The sequence below is a fragment of the Piliocolobus tephrosceles genome, chromosome 2 (genome assembly GCF_002776525.5).
Source record: "Piliocolobus tephrosceles isolate RC106 chromosome 2, ASM277652v3, whole genome shotgun sequence".
NCBI lineage: Eukaryota > Metazoa > Chordata > Mammalia > Primates > Cercopithecidae > Piliocolobus > Piliocolobus tephrosceles.
In genome coordinates this window covers 169,034,285-169,053,165 of record NC_045435.1, presented here as the reverse complement: position 1 = coordinate 169,053,165, position 18,881 = coordinate 169,034,285, and the positions used below count along the sequence as shown (strand labels likewise).

Genomic DNA, 18,881 nt, shown 5'->3' with positions numbered 1-18,881 from the left:
ACATATGCATATATACATATACATATACACATATATATACATGTATGTATATTAGATAGATATGCATATATACATATCTCCAGGATTTTGGAGGAATTATTTTAACTTACCCGTCTCCTATTATTGGTAGAAGGTGGAAGTAACATCTATATAGTGCTAGATTTTTAAACTGACTAAGTTGTCACTCTCAACTCCCATTTTCATCTGCAAATCTAAGCAGTTCAGTCCACCTTGCCTGTTGCCTAATGTCATCTCTTCCGTATTCTCCTCTATCCACTGGACAGTACTTTTAACTTGTCACCCTTCCTTTGCTTATTTTCCCATCTTTGATCATTCTGACTTCAACACCAACCCATTCACACACACACACCCTTTTCCCAAGATCTTCATTAGGCCTTTCTGATTAAGCCCCTCACTTAAAGTTGATATTTAGAAACCAATCAATTTTAATCTGCCCTACTCATCTATTTTACTTAACAAGCTGATGGTTAAAATGTACCACCAAAATTGGAACTACAGTTCTCTGTATTTTAAACCTTACCAGTTTTTCTTATTGTTTCAGAACCCTCTAAACATATGTTCTTCTTGAAAAAGCATGTATTTCTTAGTCCATATGCTTTGAGAGATTGATGAGATGTAGGTTCCATAAAGGTTGATCTAGGTCGTACTCAAAGTGTGGTGCAAAGTGTAAGCATCTGCACTACCTAGAAGCTTGCTCAAAGCAAAGAATCTCAGATCCCACCCCAGATGCATCAGGACCTGCACTTGAAAAAGATGCCCACGTGCTTCTTCTATGCACTATAAATTTAAGAAGCACTGATCTAGATAATACCCTAATCATCTAAAAGGATAACTTTTAAGCTCCAGCATTTAAGGGAGAAATATGTTCACTGAGAATAGTTAATGACTCCCATTCATTTCTCTTTATTTCTTTTTATCATCATATTGTAAAATACTTGCCTTTTTTTGCTAGCCAATATAGCTTTTAAAACTATTTCTTACATGTATTACCTAGGTAAATTACTTTGTTCTATATATAATTTTATAGAAAGAATTATGTTGTTATTTTTTAAATGCTGTTTCTGTTTTATTCAGGTGAAAGCTTTAGAAAGCTGCTGGTATAAGGGTATTTCCTGATTTAAATACAAATCTAAATTCACAAATGAAATCTAATTTTTGGTCTCCTCTAGTTCCAGGCTACCACTTCACAACCCACCACTCCTCCAACTCACCACTCACTCTTCAAGTTCTCTCTGGTGTAGTTTTTAGTACTCCCTCAACCACCTATTTGCTGACCACATTATCTGTGACAATAAATCTAATTTTTGTTCAAATATTGGTATCCATTATAACTTCCTACACTGACCCAGAATGCCTACTGTCTAATTCTGCAAAGGGTTTATCACCCAAAACTTTGACAATACTATGCAGAGTTAGATAAAGTTTCCAAGTTACTTATACTCTGAAAATTCAACATGAAAATAAAATGTGATGAAGCTTAAAACTTTTAAATTTTTATCTCCTGATAAATCATATAATAGTGGAACACTTTGACAATACTATGCAGATTCAGATAAGGTTTGCAAGTTACTTATACTCTGAAAATTCAGCATGAAAATAAAATGTTGTAAAGCTTAAACCTTTTAAATTTTTCTTCTTCTGATAAATCATAATACTGGAACACTGTTGGAAATATAATTGCTTTACAGAATCAAAGCTTGCATGTCAAACTTTTGATCTTGTTTTCTTTTTGTAAATTCACTTATATTCAGTTTATTTATTTGCAGGATTTTATGTTCTTTGAACATTCACTGGCTGGATTATAATAACCAAGATAATGAAAACAATAAAATATGCAGAACATATTTCAGTAAGTAAAAAGCAAGTTTAAATGATCTCTTTCCCTTTGAAGATGTCTATATTTGACGCTATCTAATTCTTTTTCATTTTCTTCTAGAAATCCCTTGGGCTCTGGATTTCATTTCTGAATGATTTGAGTGTTTGCTTTTCTGTAAAAAAAAAAAAAAAAATGTTAATTACTGTATTTATTAAAACAGTTTAATGAGGCAATTATCTAGTTGTGAATGCATGATAGCTAAATACATGATTGCTGGCCTGAGCACAAGGTTGCTTTGAGAGATAACCATTCTTTCTTTTTATCCTTTTGAAGTTATTGCAATGGTAAGCATGAAAGATGAGAACTAAGGCTTGCAGCATCACTGATGAAAGTTCAATGTTTAGAGAACACTTTGAAGTTTTTCTGGTACTAAGGCTGGTTACTAATCAAAAGGACTGAGTTTCTACAACATTTTTTCAAAAGTAGTCCCTTTATACTTTGTTTATTAATTTTCTTATTGTAGTGAGATATTACTACTTTACACTGGAAAAGTTAAAAGCTGGGTAAATAATACATCTAAAGATGAAGAAGAAGATAGATGGTATCAATTCATTCTAGTGGTAAGAGGCACAGTTATATTCCATAAAGAAACTAGTATTTACAAACCAAAGAATGCTTTATATACCTACTCATGCCAGAGATTTAAATAAGCATATAAACAGACCTCTAAGTCCCACAGCGTTGCCTGGCAGGAATTTTATCTATTTGCAGAGAAAGTTCAGTCAGTTAAGGGATCTAAGGATCTGAAAAATAGACAACTCAAGGACTTAAAAACAAGCAAAGGAAACCAAATAAATAAAATCTTAATCCATGAGTCAAATGCAGAAGTAAAAGAGTACAGTACATTCAATTAAATTAGTACCTTTCACTTCAACATTTATGGAGTTTTCCTGATTACTATCCACTAGTTATCAACATATTTCCAAAACCCACACAAAAGGAAAATTTGTTATGAATGACAATAATTATTCTCTCCCTTTTCCAAATGGAACAGATTTCTTTTAAGCAAGGCACCATGTAGCCATGTAGGCTCTATTTTAGACTTACACAAATACTACCTACAGATTTATGTACATATAATGGTGTTTTGAGAAACTCCAGGCAATTCTTCACTTAGAAAAAGGGAATGCATGCTAAACATCTTTTACTAAGTTAGTCAAGTTAGAGTCATTTGAAATTAGGAGATGATCATTTCCTAGAAATAACATTATGGGTGGTAGTTAAATTCCCCAAAGAGCACACAAATATCAATTTAGTTCTAGACTCTGGAGTAAGGGCTTTATGCTGTATAACATAAAAATGAAAAACTTCTTTCCCCCATATTCTGGGTCAGTATTCTTCAGTTTATTTGTCCTTATTTACACCTTCACCTTTTCTGACAACCACCACCCCTCCTTTGGCATGTAAAGACTATACATTGCCTCAATCGACCGTAACATATCTTGTACCTGAGGCAGAGTGGTTTTAAGTATTAACTGCCAAAAAGTAACTATATTTTAAAATCCCATGCAACCTTTCTCCCAGTCATACCATTTGTTTTTTCAGTGTAACTGGTATCACCTTCATGCTGGAAGCAATGCAGTCATAGAAGAGAACAAAAGTCTTATGTGCAATAGACATAACCTGGAATCTAGTTTCGCTCGTTGCCAGTACTGCAAACTTAAACTGTGATCTTTGGGGATCTCCTTGAGATTCTCGTATTACCTTGAAGAACTCTGGTGATGATGAAGGAGAGCTCGGCATTTCTTCCCTTTCCTCTTAATCTATTTTCTTATAATCTTAATTTTCTTAATCTATGTTTTCTTATAATCAGCTAAAGTAAATTACACTTTTAAAACTGATGCTTATTAACTAATAAAATGGAGGACAAATAACATGCCAGGCACCTTGCTTTATAGAAATTTCTGGTAGGGTAACAAAATGAAATGACAGCAAAGGAAAATCAGGCAGTATGAGGATGACTGCGTGGGAAATCGTCTTCCCCCCTTCCCACCCGGCACCCCTGCTTCATGTCCCAAATTTCCTTCCTAAAGGTAATCTTGTTTTCCTATCTTCTCTTGTCCTTTACTTTTGATTTCTAAAATATAAGATTTTTATAACTGATGTCACAACAGCAACAGCTGAGATTTTCACCATGGGGCAAAAATAGGAAAAAGAAAGTATCACTTGTAAGTGCAGCATTTTACCATGATAAACTGCTTTGGAGGGTTTTTTTTTTTTTAATATTAAATGAAGCCTAAAACTATTGGACAGAGATATTCAACACTTACACCTAAGGGAGACTCCCTAAAGATTAAAATCCTTCTTAGAATATATCACTCATTTTTAAATTGGCTGCATTTAAATAAAAACCTGATGTAGTGTTTTGATTCCAAGTTGGCATAGTACAATAAACTGAGACCCATTCTGTCTCTCCTTTCTTATTAAAGGTAAAATTGATCTTATCTCTTCTATGCTCTACTTTTCCCTTTTCCACCAAATGTGAGTCCATGAGAGACTAGCAAGACCTTATGATTTTTAGTCTCTAGAACAGGACTGATACTTGTACAACAGTGTTTCCTAGTGCCCTACTGCTTCTTGTCCCCAGAACAACCCCAGAACACAGGCTCCAACTCTGTTTACTCCAACTCTGTTTACTGTGTTTACTGGGAAAGACTTGACCAGATTCACACACCTCTCATTCATTCATTCATTTAAATAAATATTTATTTACTTGCTCTTACATGCCAAATATCTAGACCCTTCTCTTATAGTGGTAACAGTTTAGTTGAAGAGATAGCTTTTAATCCAATAATGACAAGAATACATATTACATTTCAGATATGAGAAGTGTTTAATGGAGATGGACAAGATGTTAAGGTATGGCAATTTGACTTGGTCAGAGAAGGAGGGAGTGATGCTGGATTTAATTATTACTCAAATCAGTCTCCCTGAAAATTTGAAGGCTAGGGTTTTTGAAGAATCATTTGTCAAGCAAGGGGCTAGGGAATGGGTGCTGCTGATTGGTTGGGGATACAAACATAGGGGTGTGGAAAATGGTCTTCGTGCACTGAGTCCACTTCTGGGTGGAAACCACAGAGGAATTGCTGGTCTAGGCAGGACCATTCAGTTATTTGAAATGCAAAAGCCTGAAAAGACATTTCAAAAAGCCAATCTTAGTTTCTATAATAGTAATGGTATTTACAGGAGTAACTGGAAAAGTTGTAAATCTTGTGACGTGCAGTATAATGGCTGGTAATCTTTTAATTACACCTGCGTCTTAGCAGAATTCAGGCCCCTCTCAACCTTTTAGCCTGGTGGCCTTTCATTAGATTTATAGAGGCAGTTTTGTTCTGGGGAGGGCTATTCTCTTTTAAACTACGAACTAAATTTTTCTAAAGTTCTTTGTCCCATAGCCAAGAAAATCAAGAATGAGACATGCCAAGGGTGAGGTTAGAACAACAGTTTAATAAGCAAAAGAAAGGGAGAAAGCTCTCTGCCTCAGAGAAGGGTCCCAGAAAAGGGTTGCCATTTTACAGTTGAATACAGAGGCTTTTATAAGAAACCAATGAGGGCTGGGCATCTAATTTGCATAAAGTGCAAATTTCTGGTAGCTCTACCCTGTCCTCCTAGTGTGCATGCAGGCCCTTACCTTGAGTTACTCCATATTGCTTTGTTCCTCTTACTGCACGTGTGTCAGGGGATGGAATTTTCCATTGCAGACATGTCTGGGCAAGTCTTATCTATGCAGTGTGGCCATGTCTTAGACAAGCTCTCCTGTGCAAGTTCCCTTATTTATGCTTGCCGGCTGTTCTTTTGTTTGAAAGAACTCAACCAAGGACCCACCCTAACTGACTGCCTGACCAGTTTCTCCCTACCTACTCTCTGTGAGCAAGAAAGGATTTCAGGCCTTTGCCATTTACTGACAGAGGAAATATTAAAAGAGGATCTGGTTTAGGGCAAAGAGCATGGGTTCAGTTTTAGTCATGGAAATTGCAATGCCTTTAAGTCTTTCAAAAAGAGATGTCAAAAAGGAAAGTGGGTATCTTTTCAACTAGAATATTTCTAAAAAGAGAAATGAGTTTATGAGAACTATATGGACCCATTAAGATCTGAATACTTTCTGGTTTACTTCAAGGATGTTCCTAAAAATGTTTTAAATAATACACAATCATTTTTTTCATTTTTATTTATTTTATAATTGACCAATAAAATATAATATCTATCATATACAACATGATGTATTGAAATACATCTATGCGTTGTAGAATGGCTAACTTGAACTAATTAACATAGGCATTACCTCGCTTTTTTTTGTGCTGGGAACACTTAAAATCTACTCTTAGCAATTTTCAAGAATACAAAACATTGTATTCTAGAGTCACTCCTGAACTTTTTCTTATTCATTCACTTATTTAGCTAATGTTTTTGAAACCAGTTCTATGTACTAGGCTCCATATTAGGCAATGGGGATATTATACTCAATGGTACATTGTCCCTGCTTTAAACTCTCTTCAACAAATATTTCTGGAATGCATACACTGTACTAGGCATCAATGCCAGCATTAAGTTATAGCAGTAAACAAAAGCAACAAGGTGCCTGCCTTTGTGGAGCTTAGGTAGAATAGAGTTGATAATAAACCAACAGGTAACAACATGATAAGGTTACCATAGATAATCACAAATATTGACAAGGAATCTACCACTCAATATCTAAAACAAAAAGCTAAACTTATTATGTGTTCAGGCAAGGGAGAATTGGTTTTGCAAGACACAATTTATAAGCAAAGAAGGTAAATTATACAGGGTTTTGGGAAAGTGTGGAGTTTAAATAATGGAGTATTGACTTTAGCTATGTAAATATGTTCACCATACTAATTGCTGACTGGCTGACCCTTAGGAATCTGTTCACTGGACTAAGTTATTACTGATTATCTGATTTTCAGAAATTATGTGAAGAAGATGTTTCCAATTGTCTTTCAGAAGTGTGTGTACTTTTGTAATCAATCATTGATTGATTAAACAGGTTTAATACTAGTTTTGATTGTTACTCATTTGATTGTTAATGCAAGGAGTGAACAATCAATTCTTTCCTAGGAGGATGAGAATTTTACACCCTCAAACCCATGAAAAAAGTAATTCAGGGTAACAAAATAGAAATAGAACTGCTGTTACATTTGAGCATAGACCAGAAAGAAGAAAGTAAGACTTAAGAATATTTAGGAAAAGAGTGTACCAGGCAGATATAGAAGCAAATGTAGGGCAGGTGCAGTGGCTCACGCCTGTAATCCCAGCACTTTGGCAGGCCAAGGCGGGCGGCTTGCCTGAGCTCAGGGGTTCTCAACCAGCCTGGGCAACACGGTGAAACTCCATCTCCACTAAAATACAAAATATTAACCGGGCATGGCAGCATGCGCCTGTAGTCCCAGCTACTCGGGAGGCTGAGGTAGAACAATTTCTTGAACCCGGGAGGCCGAGATTGCAGTGAGCCAAGATCGCGCCACTGCACTCCAGCCTGGGCGACAGAGCAAGACTCCATCTCAATTAAAAAAAAAAAAAAAAAAAAGCAAATTCAAAGGCTCTGAGTTGAGAGCAACTGGGCAAGTGTGAGAAGCACAGGAAGCCAGTATGGAGTACAGTAAACAAGAGAGAGAGAAAATGAACTGCTGTAGGAAAAGTAGCCAGGGGTTAAATCACATACAGTCTTGCAAGACAAGGTTAGGAAGAGGAATTGACAAAACTTGGCATTTCATTAGCTATGGAATGTAAAGGATTTTAAGAATTCTAGTATAAAAAATCAGTTCATTCCAATTTTTGTCATTAGAAACTGAAGGTATGGCCATGACACTCATAAGAACAGGTTCAATTCAGTGTTACAAGTGCTACAATAAAGAGAATATACCACAAAGGCACAAAAAATGGAAGCATCCAATATCATTTAAGGTGGAAGGTTAGTACCCCTGGAGAGTAGCTAACAAATAACCCATGAGTTGAATATGTGTCTTCCATGCTAGGTGGTGTCAAAGCTAGGTAGTGTTTGGCTGGGAGAACATTCCAAGCCAAGAGCTCAGCACAAACAAAGGCACAGAAGAGGTAGAAATATAGTAGTCAAAATGAAGAATGAAGAGGATGCATAGGATCAGAATGTGCTTAATGAGGTCAGATTCTCTTGGGCTAGGCCACATCTTCCCACTCAGCTGTGCCCCAGGTATCCTCCAAGTAATGGTTCAAATAATATTTTCTTCTGAATTTATGTACTTTGTCTGTATTTGGCCAAAGCATCCTCTAGGGGCTTTGGAAATTGTTTAGAAACTGTATTGAAACTCGGAAACTGAATCTGAGCGAATAGACAACTATTAAGGGGGAACAAAACAGTATTTTTCCGAAGCCATAATATCTTGAAGGAAGGAAGCTAAAACTTGTTAGATAAATCAGACTTCCCTAGGTTTGGATAGATGATCTGAAGAATTCAGGTGATAGCCCAGGCAGGTTGCACACTGAAATTCTAATTCACTTGAGCCTTAATTAGAGGTTTATGGACATATTATTTTTAGATTTGTTATATTTTATTTTCAAAATGAAAACGAATTGAAGAAATAACATAAACATTTACTACTTCATAATTTACTTTCACTCCTGTTTTGTAAGTTTTATATTATTGTTTCTTTAATTGCTAAAATAAGGTGAAATGAAATTATTGTTTATCATATTTTGACTTTTCAAATTAAGCATTTTTTCCTTTCTCTATACTTTGATTTTTATCATTTCTCCTTACATTGTGTTTTGCTCATCTTAGAAGAAAAAATTCTTTTTAATAAAATTTCTCTAAATAAATGTAAATGGATTTTGTCTATTTCTTATGCTGTGAAATTTTTACCATTAAAAATAGGTGGGAATTGTACTTAGTGACATGTATTGCGGTTCATTCTGTCTAGGTGTTAAATTTGGGCATCACTTATTTAAATAATTTGAATTGAATAATTTAAGGAATCTATAATATATCTTAAAAAGAAAAAAAAATTTGTTAAAAATCTTGTTAAAGAAATGGAAAAAACTAACTAGTTTTGCTAACTGAGCCTCTATTTTATGACTGCCTGCCACGTATTATCATCAGCATTACTGAAAATGCATTTCAAGGCATTTTTGATTTAATTGTAAATATATTGGTTTTTTTAAAAACAATTACAATGGAACTATAAGAGATTTCAAATATTAAAATTTGATATTTTGCCTGAAACAAAATTAAAACACAGTAAGATTATTTGTTTCACAAATATGTAAAGCCTAGCATTAATGAGCATTATGAGACACTGGGCTAGACTTCTTACATACATTTCTCATCTGATTCCAGTGCCACACATTATAAGCCCAAAAGTACAGATGAAAAAAATCAATTCTCAGTAAGGTTAAGTAACTTGCCAGTTTTTACAAAACTGTTAGCTTTTTGTCGACCTTCCAGAATGAAGAATATGAGTGGGCATGAAATGGCACGATGAAATAACTGTCAAAATAAAATAAAATGAGAATCCAAAAACCTACGGGAGAGGTGCTTTTATTCCTTTAAGACCTGAATTAATAATATTCTCATCAATATTATGTGCTGTTTCTATTTAGAAAGGTAACGTATGAACAACTTTAAATCTTTCATCCACTGATAGTATATCTGCGGTGTTATTCTGTGGATATCTTTTTGGTTATTATTCCATATAATCGATGAAGTAGCTAATGTGTAAGCCTGAAAAAATATCTTTGAGAAAAAGTTTGCATTATATTGGATTATTTAATTTGAAAAACTTTATTAAACATAAAAGATTTGGAAAAGATTTTCCAATACCAATAGGTCATAAACGTGGTTTTGGTCTACCACTTCATTGCCTCTTCAGTATTAATTGTAGCTTAACCAAATAATAAAATAAAATGTCAGTATTCATTTTGGCACCTATATTATATACCTAAGTACATCGAATGTTTTAAACTATACCATATTTTTAATTACGTTGAAGGTTAGCTGTAGAAAATACACAGAAAGACTAATAGGGAAATTAAACAGTTCTTAACTTTTTAAAATCCAGTTACGTATGCCTAGGTAATATACACGTTTAATAAGTCTTTCATGCTGCAGATGGCAGCAACACTTCACATTGTGATGACATTGCTTAGCTACACCAGCAGAATCTTGAAAATACAAATTTCTATTGAGCATTAATTTTGCTCTTTCTGTAATCTGGGAAATAAAACACATCAATTTTGTATGTAGAAGGGTGAAATTTGATGTTATATTTTTAATAAACTGAGAAACACTATATTTGTTGATGTATTATGCACATGATGAAAGTTTAGTAAATATTATTTTTAATGAGCAGACTGAATTGATGGACAATTTCCATCAATTTAGTGAACGCATATATTCCTATTTTTCTGAGGAAACAGTAACATTGGCTTATCAAATAGTTAAATAAAGCACCATAAAATCAAGTATATAATTGAAAGTAGAGTCCCAACTCTGATTTTCTATTTGTCACTTAAGAGTTAAATCATCAGTATACACAATCTAAAATTATTTAAAGTTATGCAGAAAATCCACTCAATTTTGGCCATTTGTATGTTGCATCTTGATCACCTTCAGAGGAAATTTGTAGGCCAAGCCAAGACACATCCATAGAGTCAAGTCCCAGTTTGGTGACTCAAGGTCATCGAGCAAGTGTGAGTAGGTCTAACAATGGATACGAATGCCCCACCATTTTAAATAGGCTTTTAAGATAACAAAGTGATACGAACACAAAGCCATAATAAATATTCTCTCTAGGGTTAGGGTCCAGGTCAGAAGCAGGGAAAAGCAACATAAATGTAGAAAAGTCAACTTATTCTATGTTGACTTTTAACCCAGGTTAAACGTTTAAATAGCATAACTATTTTAAAAAATATCCATACCCAGACCTCATTCTGTACCAATTAAGTCAAAATCCCCAAGAGTATCTTTTAAGTCACTTAATTCTTTTTTTTAAATGACTAGTAATTCTAATATACAATCAGTGTCATAAACAACTTCTTTTCTAATGATGACAAAATAGTATAACTTCTATTTTTAAGTTCAGATCCAAAATTTGGTTTTCAAATGCTTTAGTAATCAGTGTCTGGCTTACTTACATAGACTTTCTTTTAGCCTGAAACTTTATATTATAGCACTATAATGCCCCTCTGGAATCCCATTATAGATCTCTAGCCTATTATCTTTAAGCAATAATAACAATGATATCATCTTATTTGTTAGAATTCTTTAGAATATTTCAAAGCACTTCCACACATATGAGTGGACCTCACAAGAAAACAGAGTGTTTCAGTTGTACATAACATCAGAGATGACCAGGTACAACCTCTGTATATTGAAGATTTAGAAAATTAGAAATATAAAAACTAAATTACTTTGTTTTACTTTGTGCCCACAAGTCTTTCTACTATATAAAAAGACTATACATAAATATATAAAATGCTCGCCATGGTAAATTGTTTAATAAATTATAGTTCATACATAGAATGGAGTTATCTTTTCTTAGAATGAGATTTTTAGATGATAAAATATATACAGAGATAGACAGGATGGAAATTATAATATAGGTGGTAAAGGAAAAGCATTTACTTTGCATGTGTGCAGAACTATGATTCAATTCTTGTAAAATTAAAAAATAATTACATATAATGTATGTGTGTGTGAGAGAGAGAGAGAGAAAGAGAAGTGGAAAAGGTTAAATTTCTTAACTGCTACAGCAGAAGCACAGGTATGCAAATCACCTATAAGTCATATTGATTTATTTAATATATACATTTAAAAGAATGCTAGCCAAAACATAGATCTGCTCTAATGTATTTCAAATTAGTAGCTCACCTTTCAAAACCATGAGATAACTTTTTTGATCAACAGAAATAGTGTAAAGATTTGAGAGAAGTATTAAGCTCCTAGATCTAACTCTGGGGAACCCGTATGATTGTGATCAAATTCAGAACAACACATATTTTTTTGTGGAAAATAAGTTATTCCCGAGGGCTGTTCATAAATTTAACTTAGTCAGACAACCTTAATGAGCGAGGTTATTCTGGCCTATGAAACACAGCTGATAGAAATAGACATGCAATCATAAATAGGAATAAATGTCTTCCTGATTCTTGGCAGCCAAGTTCCAGAAACACAGTTACTGACTCTCACAGCCTCTCAGTACAAATAAGAAGAACTACAGGAACTAAGATAGTTTGGTTCTTAGTAGAAATTAAAAAAAAAAAAAAAAATGGCATACATAGTCCAGAAATATAATGATGCTTACTCTATATGGAAAGTTAATTTATGATAAAAGGACGTTTTCAAAGGAATAAGTCAATAAATAAATGACTATTTATTCATTGAATAATCATTCAATAAACTCTTGTAAGGAAAACCTTAGCCAATATGGAGCCACTTTTGTTTAGCTAGTGCATTTCCAGACTCCCTTTTGTCCATATCAATCTCAGAGGCTAAATGTGTGGTCTGTGTGTGTGATAGAGAGAGAAAGAAAGAGAGAAAGGAATATGAAAATGTTATGTTCCTTATTTGCTACAGCAGAAGCACAGGTACACAATCATCTAAAAGCCATGTAAGATGTTTTTGATATATGTTTAAAAGCATGATAGCCAGATTATAGGTCTACTCTATAGCCCTACATCTATTACTTTCTCAGCTTCCTTGTATCTAGGGGCCCCTTGTAGTCAGCTATTGTTAATGAAACATAATCATAACTGTATTAGGACTTTTAGTAAAGCATTTACTTTTCTGTGAAAAGGGGAAGATGTTGCCGGTTCTATTTTTCTGATTACTTCTTCCTCCAGGGAACACAATGTGATACCTGAAAACAGAGCATTGATCTTGTGTGAACAAGTCAACAAGCCAATACTCTAAAGGTGTAAACTAAAAAACATAGAAGGAACACAGGTCTTTGATAATACGATGAAATTGTTTTCCCTGTCCTGGAGTACCTACCTCCAAAATTCTTAGCTGAGACCATTAGTGGTGTTATTGCTTAAGTCACAAGTGTTCAGGCACACTGTAACATGAAGCTGAAAAGATTGTTTTCTAATACGACCATTTAGAAAAGCTAAAATATGATTTTAGGCCACATACAAATATAAATCTAGATATAAAATTAGAGAAATAGAATTCAACATTAACATTCCTCTTATGCAATGAATTAAAAAAAAAAAACTAAGGCAAATGAAAACTAAGATAATTGAAAAAAAAGCTTGCAATATAAAAGAAGACACAGTGCTTATCCATAATGAGGACAGAGCTTCTGCAAATATATGAGACAAATATACTGAAAGAAAATACGAAAAGCACAGGAACATAAAAATCACTAAAAGACAGTATTAATGGCCAGTAAAAATAAAATTATGTTCAAAGTATCTATTAAAGAAATGAATCAGAATAGAAGATTCAAAAATCTGAATTATCCATTGTTATCAAAGATTCAAGAAAGTATATACTCTTGGAAGTAGGGTAAATTGATACAACTAATCAGGAGAGAAAATTTGTTTCAAGTGCATTCATTATAAATGTATATTTTAGTGGAGTAAGCAACTTTGCCTGTAGATTTGCTAAGTAATCACAAAAGCTTTCAAAGATGTGTCAGGGTGCTTGCTGCAACATTGTTTTAATATTCTCAGTAAAATAAATGAAGACATACTAATGTTCACCAATGGTGACTTAGTTAATAAATTATTGTTCAAACATAGAATGGAATCATCTCCTCTTAAAAATGAAATAGATTGGTAGCCAAGTAGATGGGAGTGAAAGGGAAGGAAGCAGGGATGAAAAGTATCTGTAATATTGTTGGTAAAGGAAAAACAAGCCCTTTTCAGAGCATGTGAACTCTGAAATGAAATTGAATGAAATGAAATAATACATTTAAAATGTTAATAAACAAAAATAATTACATGTACACTAAAAAAGGGCATTCTAAAATTCAAAAATCTAGAATACATACCAAAATTTTGACAGTAATTATTTCAATGTAGGGTCAGGCATAATGGGGGAAATTAAATACTACTTTAAATAATTCTGTGTTTTTAAATTTTTGAACAATAAACCCATTTAATATATGGATATAAAAAATACATATAAGCACACACGGCTCATATACACACAATCGTTAAAGTACAACTATTTTTAAAAATAATTATTCATATTTGCCTCATTAGGAAAACCTTGTGACATTTGAATTCATAGGAAAAAAGTTAAGAATAAAATTTTTAAAATTAATGTTTCTTTTCTATATGACTACTGTCAACCTTTCTTTTCAGTTGTTTCTAAATGAATCCATCTTTGGTACATATCTATTTCATTTTTTCATTGATTTATTTGTCAAAATGTCTAACTCATAAAGATGGATAAGTTTTCCTGGGATTTATCATACTACCCAACATATTAGAATCTCAGCTGTTAGTATTTTATTTCACAAAATTCAGTGGTTATTTGATTTGATATAGCATCAATCCAACGTGAGAACTCAAGGTGGGAAAGATATATTCATCCTTTTTAAAAAGTGTTTTAAATTGTTATGTTTATGGGTGCATTGTAGGTGTATAATTTATGAGGATGTATGTATCCTTTCATCAAAATAATAAATAGGACAAAATATATACTCTGAAATTACTTAGTATCTAATTTACCATCAATGCATACTGTAATACTTTCATTACTAGTTTATTTTACAGCACTTAAGTGCAGTAAGAAGAGAAGTTGAGAAGGTGGAATTCATTTCTTAATGTACTGGTCTTGAGGTGCTTATGGAACATTAAAGTCCAGAAAATTTGCAAGTACCTGCCAGGAGAATGCTCTAGCTTAAAGTTTTGAACTTAGAAATTTAAACCATGAGTGCATGACATAAAACCTTGAAGCTATAAAGCAGGAAAAGATAAGTGTCACAAGTGGAAGAAAGCCCTGGGACACCATACTTTCAAGAATAGAAGAGTCCACAAGGGACAGAGCAAAATTGCCTAGAGAATAGCAGGAAAAACAAAAGTCTGATGCTTTAGAAATTAAGAGAGGAGAGATTTCTATAAAGTGGGCAGTGATTAACTAGGCTAAATGCTACAGCAAGTTAACAAAAAAGATAGGATTTAGTTATTTCCTTTGGATTTAGATCTTAGAATATTATTGGGCCTTGGAGAAGGCGGTTTAAATTTATTTAGTTGAGGGTCCTAATTTAATGCATCTGGGCAAAATGAAAAGCAAGAAAGCAGATAAACTGGGTGACTTTTAAAAATGTAAGAAAAATAACTTGGAATTAACATAAAAAGGTATTAACAACCACGATGATCTGGGAGAGGGTAGCACTGCCAGGTCCTAATGAAGTAGGGACTATTTTATTTTGCTGCAAAGGAATTACTGGAAATATAAACAAAGTCCAGAGAATAATAATATAAAAACAGCTCAATAAACCTGTTATTCTGGTAAGAGTGAGGTGCTTATTCCAGAATCAAAAGCCTGTACATTCTGTTAATCATGAGTTAAAAGATTAAGCTCAGATATAATTTTTCTGGGGTTATAGAAAAAACACAAAGAAAAATAAAGAATTAGATAAAGAATTAGAGCTTCTAACTTTGAATAAATTCCTCTGTATGGGTTGCATGCAAACCCAGATGTCATGGTTCCATATTAGATTTTAGAAAATATAATTTATCGATTAAAGTTAGCAGTTAAAATTTTAATTATGTAGAACCTAATTATAGAATTAGAAAATAATTTAGAGCAGAATGTAGTCTGGATATTCACATATTGTATTTATGTTAAAATTGTATCTGTCATTCTAAGGGAAGAAATTATTTCTTTTTGTGTATTCACAACTGTCATTATCTTATTCCTAAACCTGCTTATTCTCCCTGACACCATCCAGTCTATCCTACAATCCATTCTCCATATAATTGCTAGATTAATCTTTTTTTTTTTCTTTTTGTTTTTCTTTTGAGATGGAGTCTCCTGTGTCTCCAGGCTGGAGTGCAGTGGCTCATTGCCATCTCCACCTCCCGGGTTCAAGTGATTCTCCTGCCTCAGCCTCCTGAGTTGCTTGGACTACAGTTTTGTTTTTTTGTTGTTGTTGGGGTTTTTTGTTTGTTTGTTTTTTGTTTTTCAGTATTTTAGTAGAGATGGGGTTTTACCATGTTGGCCAGGATGGTCTCAACCTCCTGACCTGGTGATCCGCCCTCCTCAGCCTCCCAAAGTGCTGGAATTACAGGCACAAGCCACCACACCTGGCGTAGACTGATCTTTTAAAACCAAGTGTCTGAAAGTGCCTTTTGAAGTTCAAAATGGCACAATGAAAATAACTTGTCTCTCCTCTCTCCTACGTCCCCAGTCCAATGATAGCAAATGCAAATGATGATAGACAAAACAACCTCTCAAATTTGCTTCACAAATTTGTGTGTCATCCTTGTGCAGGGGCCATGCTAATCTTCTCTGTATCGTTCCAATTTTGGTATATGTGCTGCCAAAGCAAGCACAGGATATTTTTGAAAAGATACTCATAAATTATAGGCTGAAGTTCCAAGTCATATTGGAACACTGATGGATCAAGGAATATGTGAACCTATCAGTCAGATTAAATGTGTACATGCGAACAGTCTATGATGGAGAAAAGTCCTTATCCCAGGGAGCTACCTGGCTCAAAGACAGCAATACCATGCAAGGTGGGAGTAAGAAGAACAGCTAAAAACAGAGTTAACTGAAAGTCTGCCTAATGAAATATGCTAGTCAGGTGTCCCACACCGACCTCACTGCTAGCCTCCTCCTTGTCTCAATGAACACTAAGCCTAAGCAGCCCAGCATTATACTTTCAGGAATCCAAATTAGTACTCTTATTGAATCTTAATTAATTGCACAGGGAGAACTAAGATTTTGAAGTTTCTGGAATGGCTTCCCATGCCAAAGGAAGAAGTTCTCCTCATTTTAGCATCCAAAGAGTGATTTCCTCATCTGCTCACCCTAATTGCGATAAGCAGTCTCTACCTTGGTTCCCAATCCTAGTCCTACTAGTGGGAGAGATCTAATAGAAAAAGGGACAACAGTATATACAACAGAGAAAAATAACAAGAGTCACCAGTCTTCCATTCTTAAATATAAGTGAACTAAGAACCACTACATATATGAAGCATAGAAAACCAAGATAACCAAAACATAGCTGACCAATGAAGAAACAAATGTAAATCAAAAAACATAAAAAAACTTTAAAAGCAAAATTTTACTGTATTTTGAGGAATTTGAAGAATTAATACATCCATTAAGGAAGAACAGAAGGGTCTGAAAAATAAATAAAAGGAAATGTAAATTACACATGCAATATAAACATATTACTATGTTCCTGGAACAGCTATGATTTAGTATACTCCAAAGAAAATTTTTATTTTCTATTTGAATTAAGAGTTTTCACTCCCTTTCCAGGAAATATTTTAATATAAGTGTTAGTAAGAAGCATAATCTACAAATTATAAATATTATGTCTTTTTATTCTCAAATAAAGGTAAATATCAGCAATAAAGACATCACTAACCAAAACAAGAAAAAGTAATCAAAACATGTAGATTTCACATAAACAAATGTGTAATCAGTTGCTGACTGTTTTGCTTACATATGCTTAATAAATGCACCAGTCACTGTGCACTTTGGCACAAGAATTAGGAGCCAGATTTGTGCATTAGTAAAAGAAAATAAAACAGAATCTTAATTTTTGGCTTTATTTCATTATACTATAAAAGAAAGAAAATATAAATTATATGCCCTCAATTATACAAGTTACAGTCAAAGGAGAATAGAATCACTATGACTGTCTACTACTCAAAATTCATCCTTTGTGCTATGACCCTCCTCTTATGATGCATTGTTCCACAATACCTGAAAAAAATAGAGTTCTTTCAGCAAATGCTTCTTAAAATGTGGTCTGTTGAAAAGAATCATCAGCATCATACGGAAAATTGTTAGAAAAGCAAATTCTCAAAGCACAACCTGTGCTCATTGAATCAGAAACTCTAAAGACGGGACTCTGCAAATTTAGTTCTAATTAGATTTCCAAGTGATACTTATGCATGCTAAAATATGGGAACCACTATTTTACTATGTCAAAGCAAATAGTGAACTTTATCTAGGCAAACAATAATTTATATGGTACCTGGATGTTTTCTAATTAAACATGGTACCTTTCTTCAGAGACTATAATAAAATGAAAATGAAGACAGTTAAAACAAAATAAAGAACCCAAAAGCTGTAAATGCCACAAAGACTATGAAAAGATGAGAATTTACTATAATGAGTGAGATTGCAACAAATTTGAGAAAATGGAAGGAAGAGGCAAAAGTGGAAACTGATTTTGCAAGACTCAGAAAATCACAACCTAAAGTGTGTAAAAAGGAACATAAGATTCAGGAGATCCACCTTAACGCCACAGAAATCCAAAGAGGTTGAGGACTTAGTGATGTCAAATAAAAAAACAAATTTATGAATTAGAAAGTAAATCGAGGATGCTTGAAGGTCTATTCACAAGCCAATTCACCCAGCCTAACTTACTACCTCCACGAAGAGAAGGTGGTACCACCCTAAGCAAAGGATAGGAGAATTCTTCTGTGTAAAATTGACAGAAAAGTTTTGGGTCAAAAATACACTATTCATCAGGGAAGGAGAGGTTGAAAAATATAGAAAATGAAAGCTACTGGAATTCTACAGCCTCCTGCCCTTCTGCAGCAGAAGTTCATCAGTAAATCCAAAGCCAATGCTTACCCTGTGGCAGGCACCACCCTAAACCTTCCATGTATTTTAACTTCCTGAAGCTTCAAAAAATGTTATAAGGTAGATACTATTACTACCCTCATTGATAGATTTCATAAAGAGGCACGGAGGCTGTCAGGTAACTTTTATGAGGTCACAGGGATGGTAAATTGAAGAGAAAGAGATCAAACCTAGGTGGTTCAGTTTTCCTTCTACCGTTTTCCATCA

At 33.7% G+C, this 18,881-nt stretch overlaps 1 protein-coding gene and 1 non-coding gene across 3 annotated transcripts in view; one reads left to right on the top strand and one right to left on the bottom strand.

Moving 5' to 3' along the window:
- Positions 1-11,253, top strand: part of PLSCR5 (phospholipid scramblase family member 5) — a 28,729-nt gene extending 17,476 nt beyond the window's left edge. The window contains exons 7-8 of one of the 2 annotated variants that reach the window (XM_023215379.1): positions 1,788-1,870; positions 11,148-11,253. In XM_023215379.1, the coding sequence (XP_023071147.1) occupies positions 1,788-1,826 (39 nt within the window). In that variant the 3' untranslated portion in view covers positions 1,827-1,870; positions 11,148-11,253. Of the gene's footprint in view, positions 1-1,787; positions 1,871-11,147 lie in introns of those variants that run through there. The other variant, XM_023215378.1, reaches the window with a different exon arrangement.
- A 5,035-nt stretch (positions 11,254-16,288) lies between these two features.
- Positions 16,289-16,399, bottom strand: LOC111544775. The gene has a single exon (XR_002732280.1). It is a non-coding gene; the product is annotated as a U6 spliceosomal RNA (small nuclear RNA).
- Positions 16,400-18,881: the final 2,482 nt, after the last annotated feature.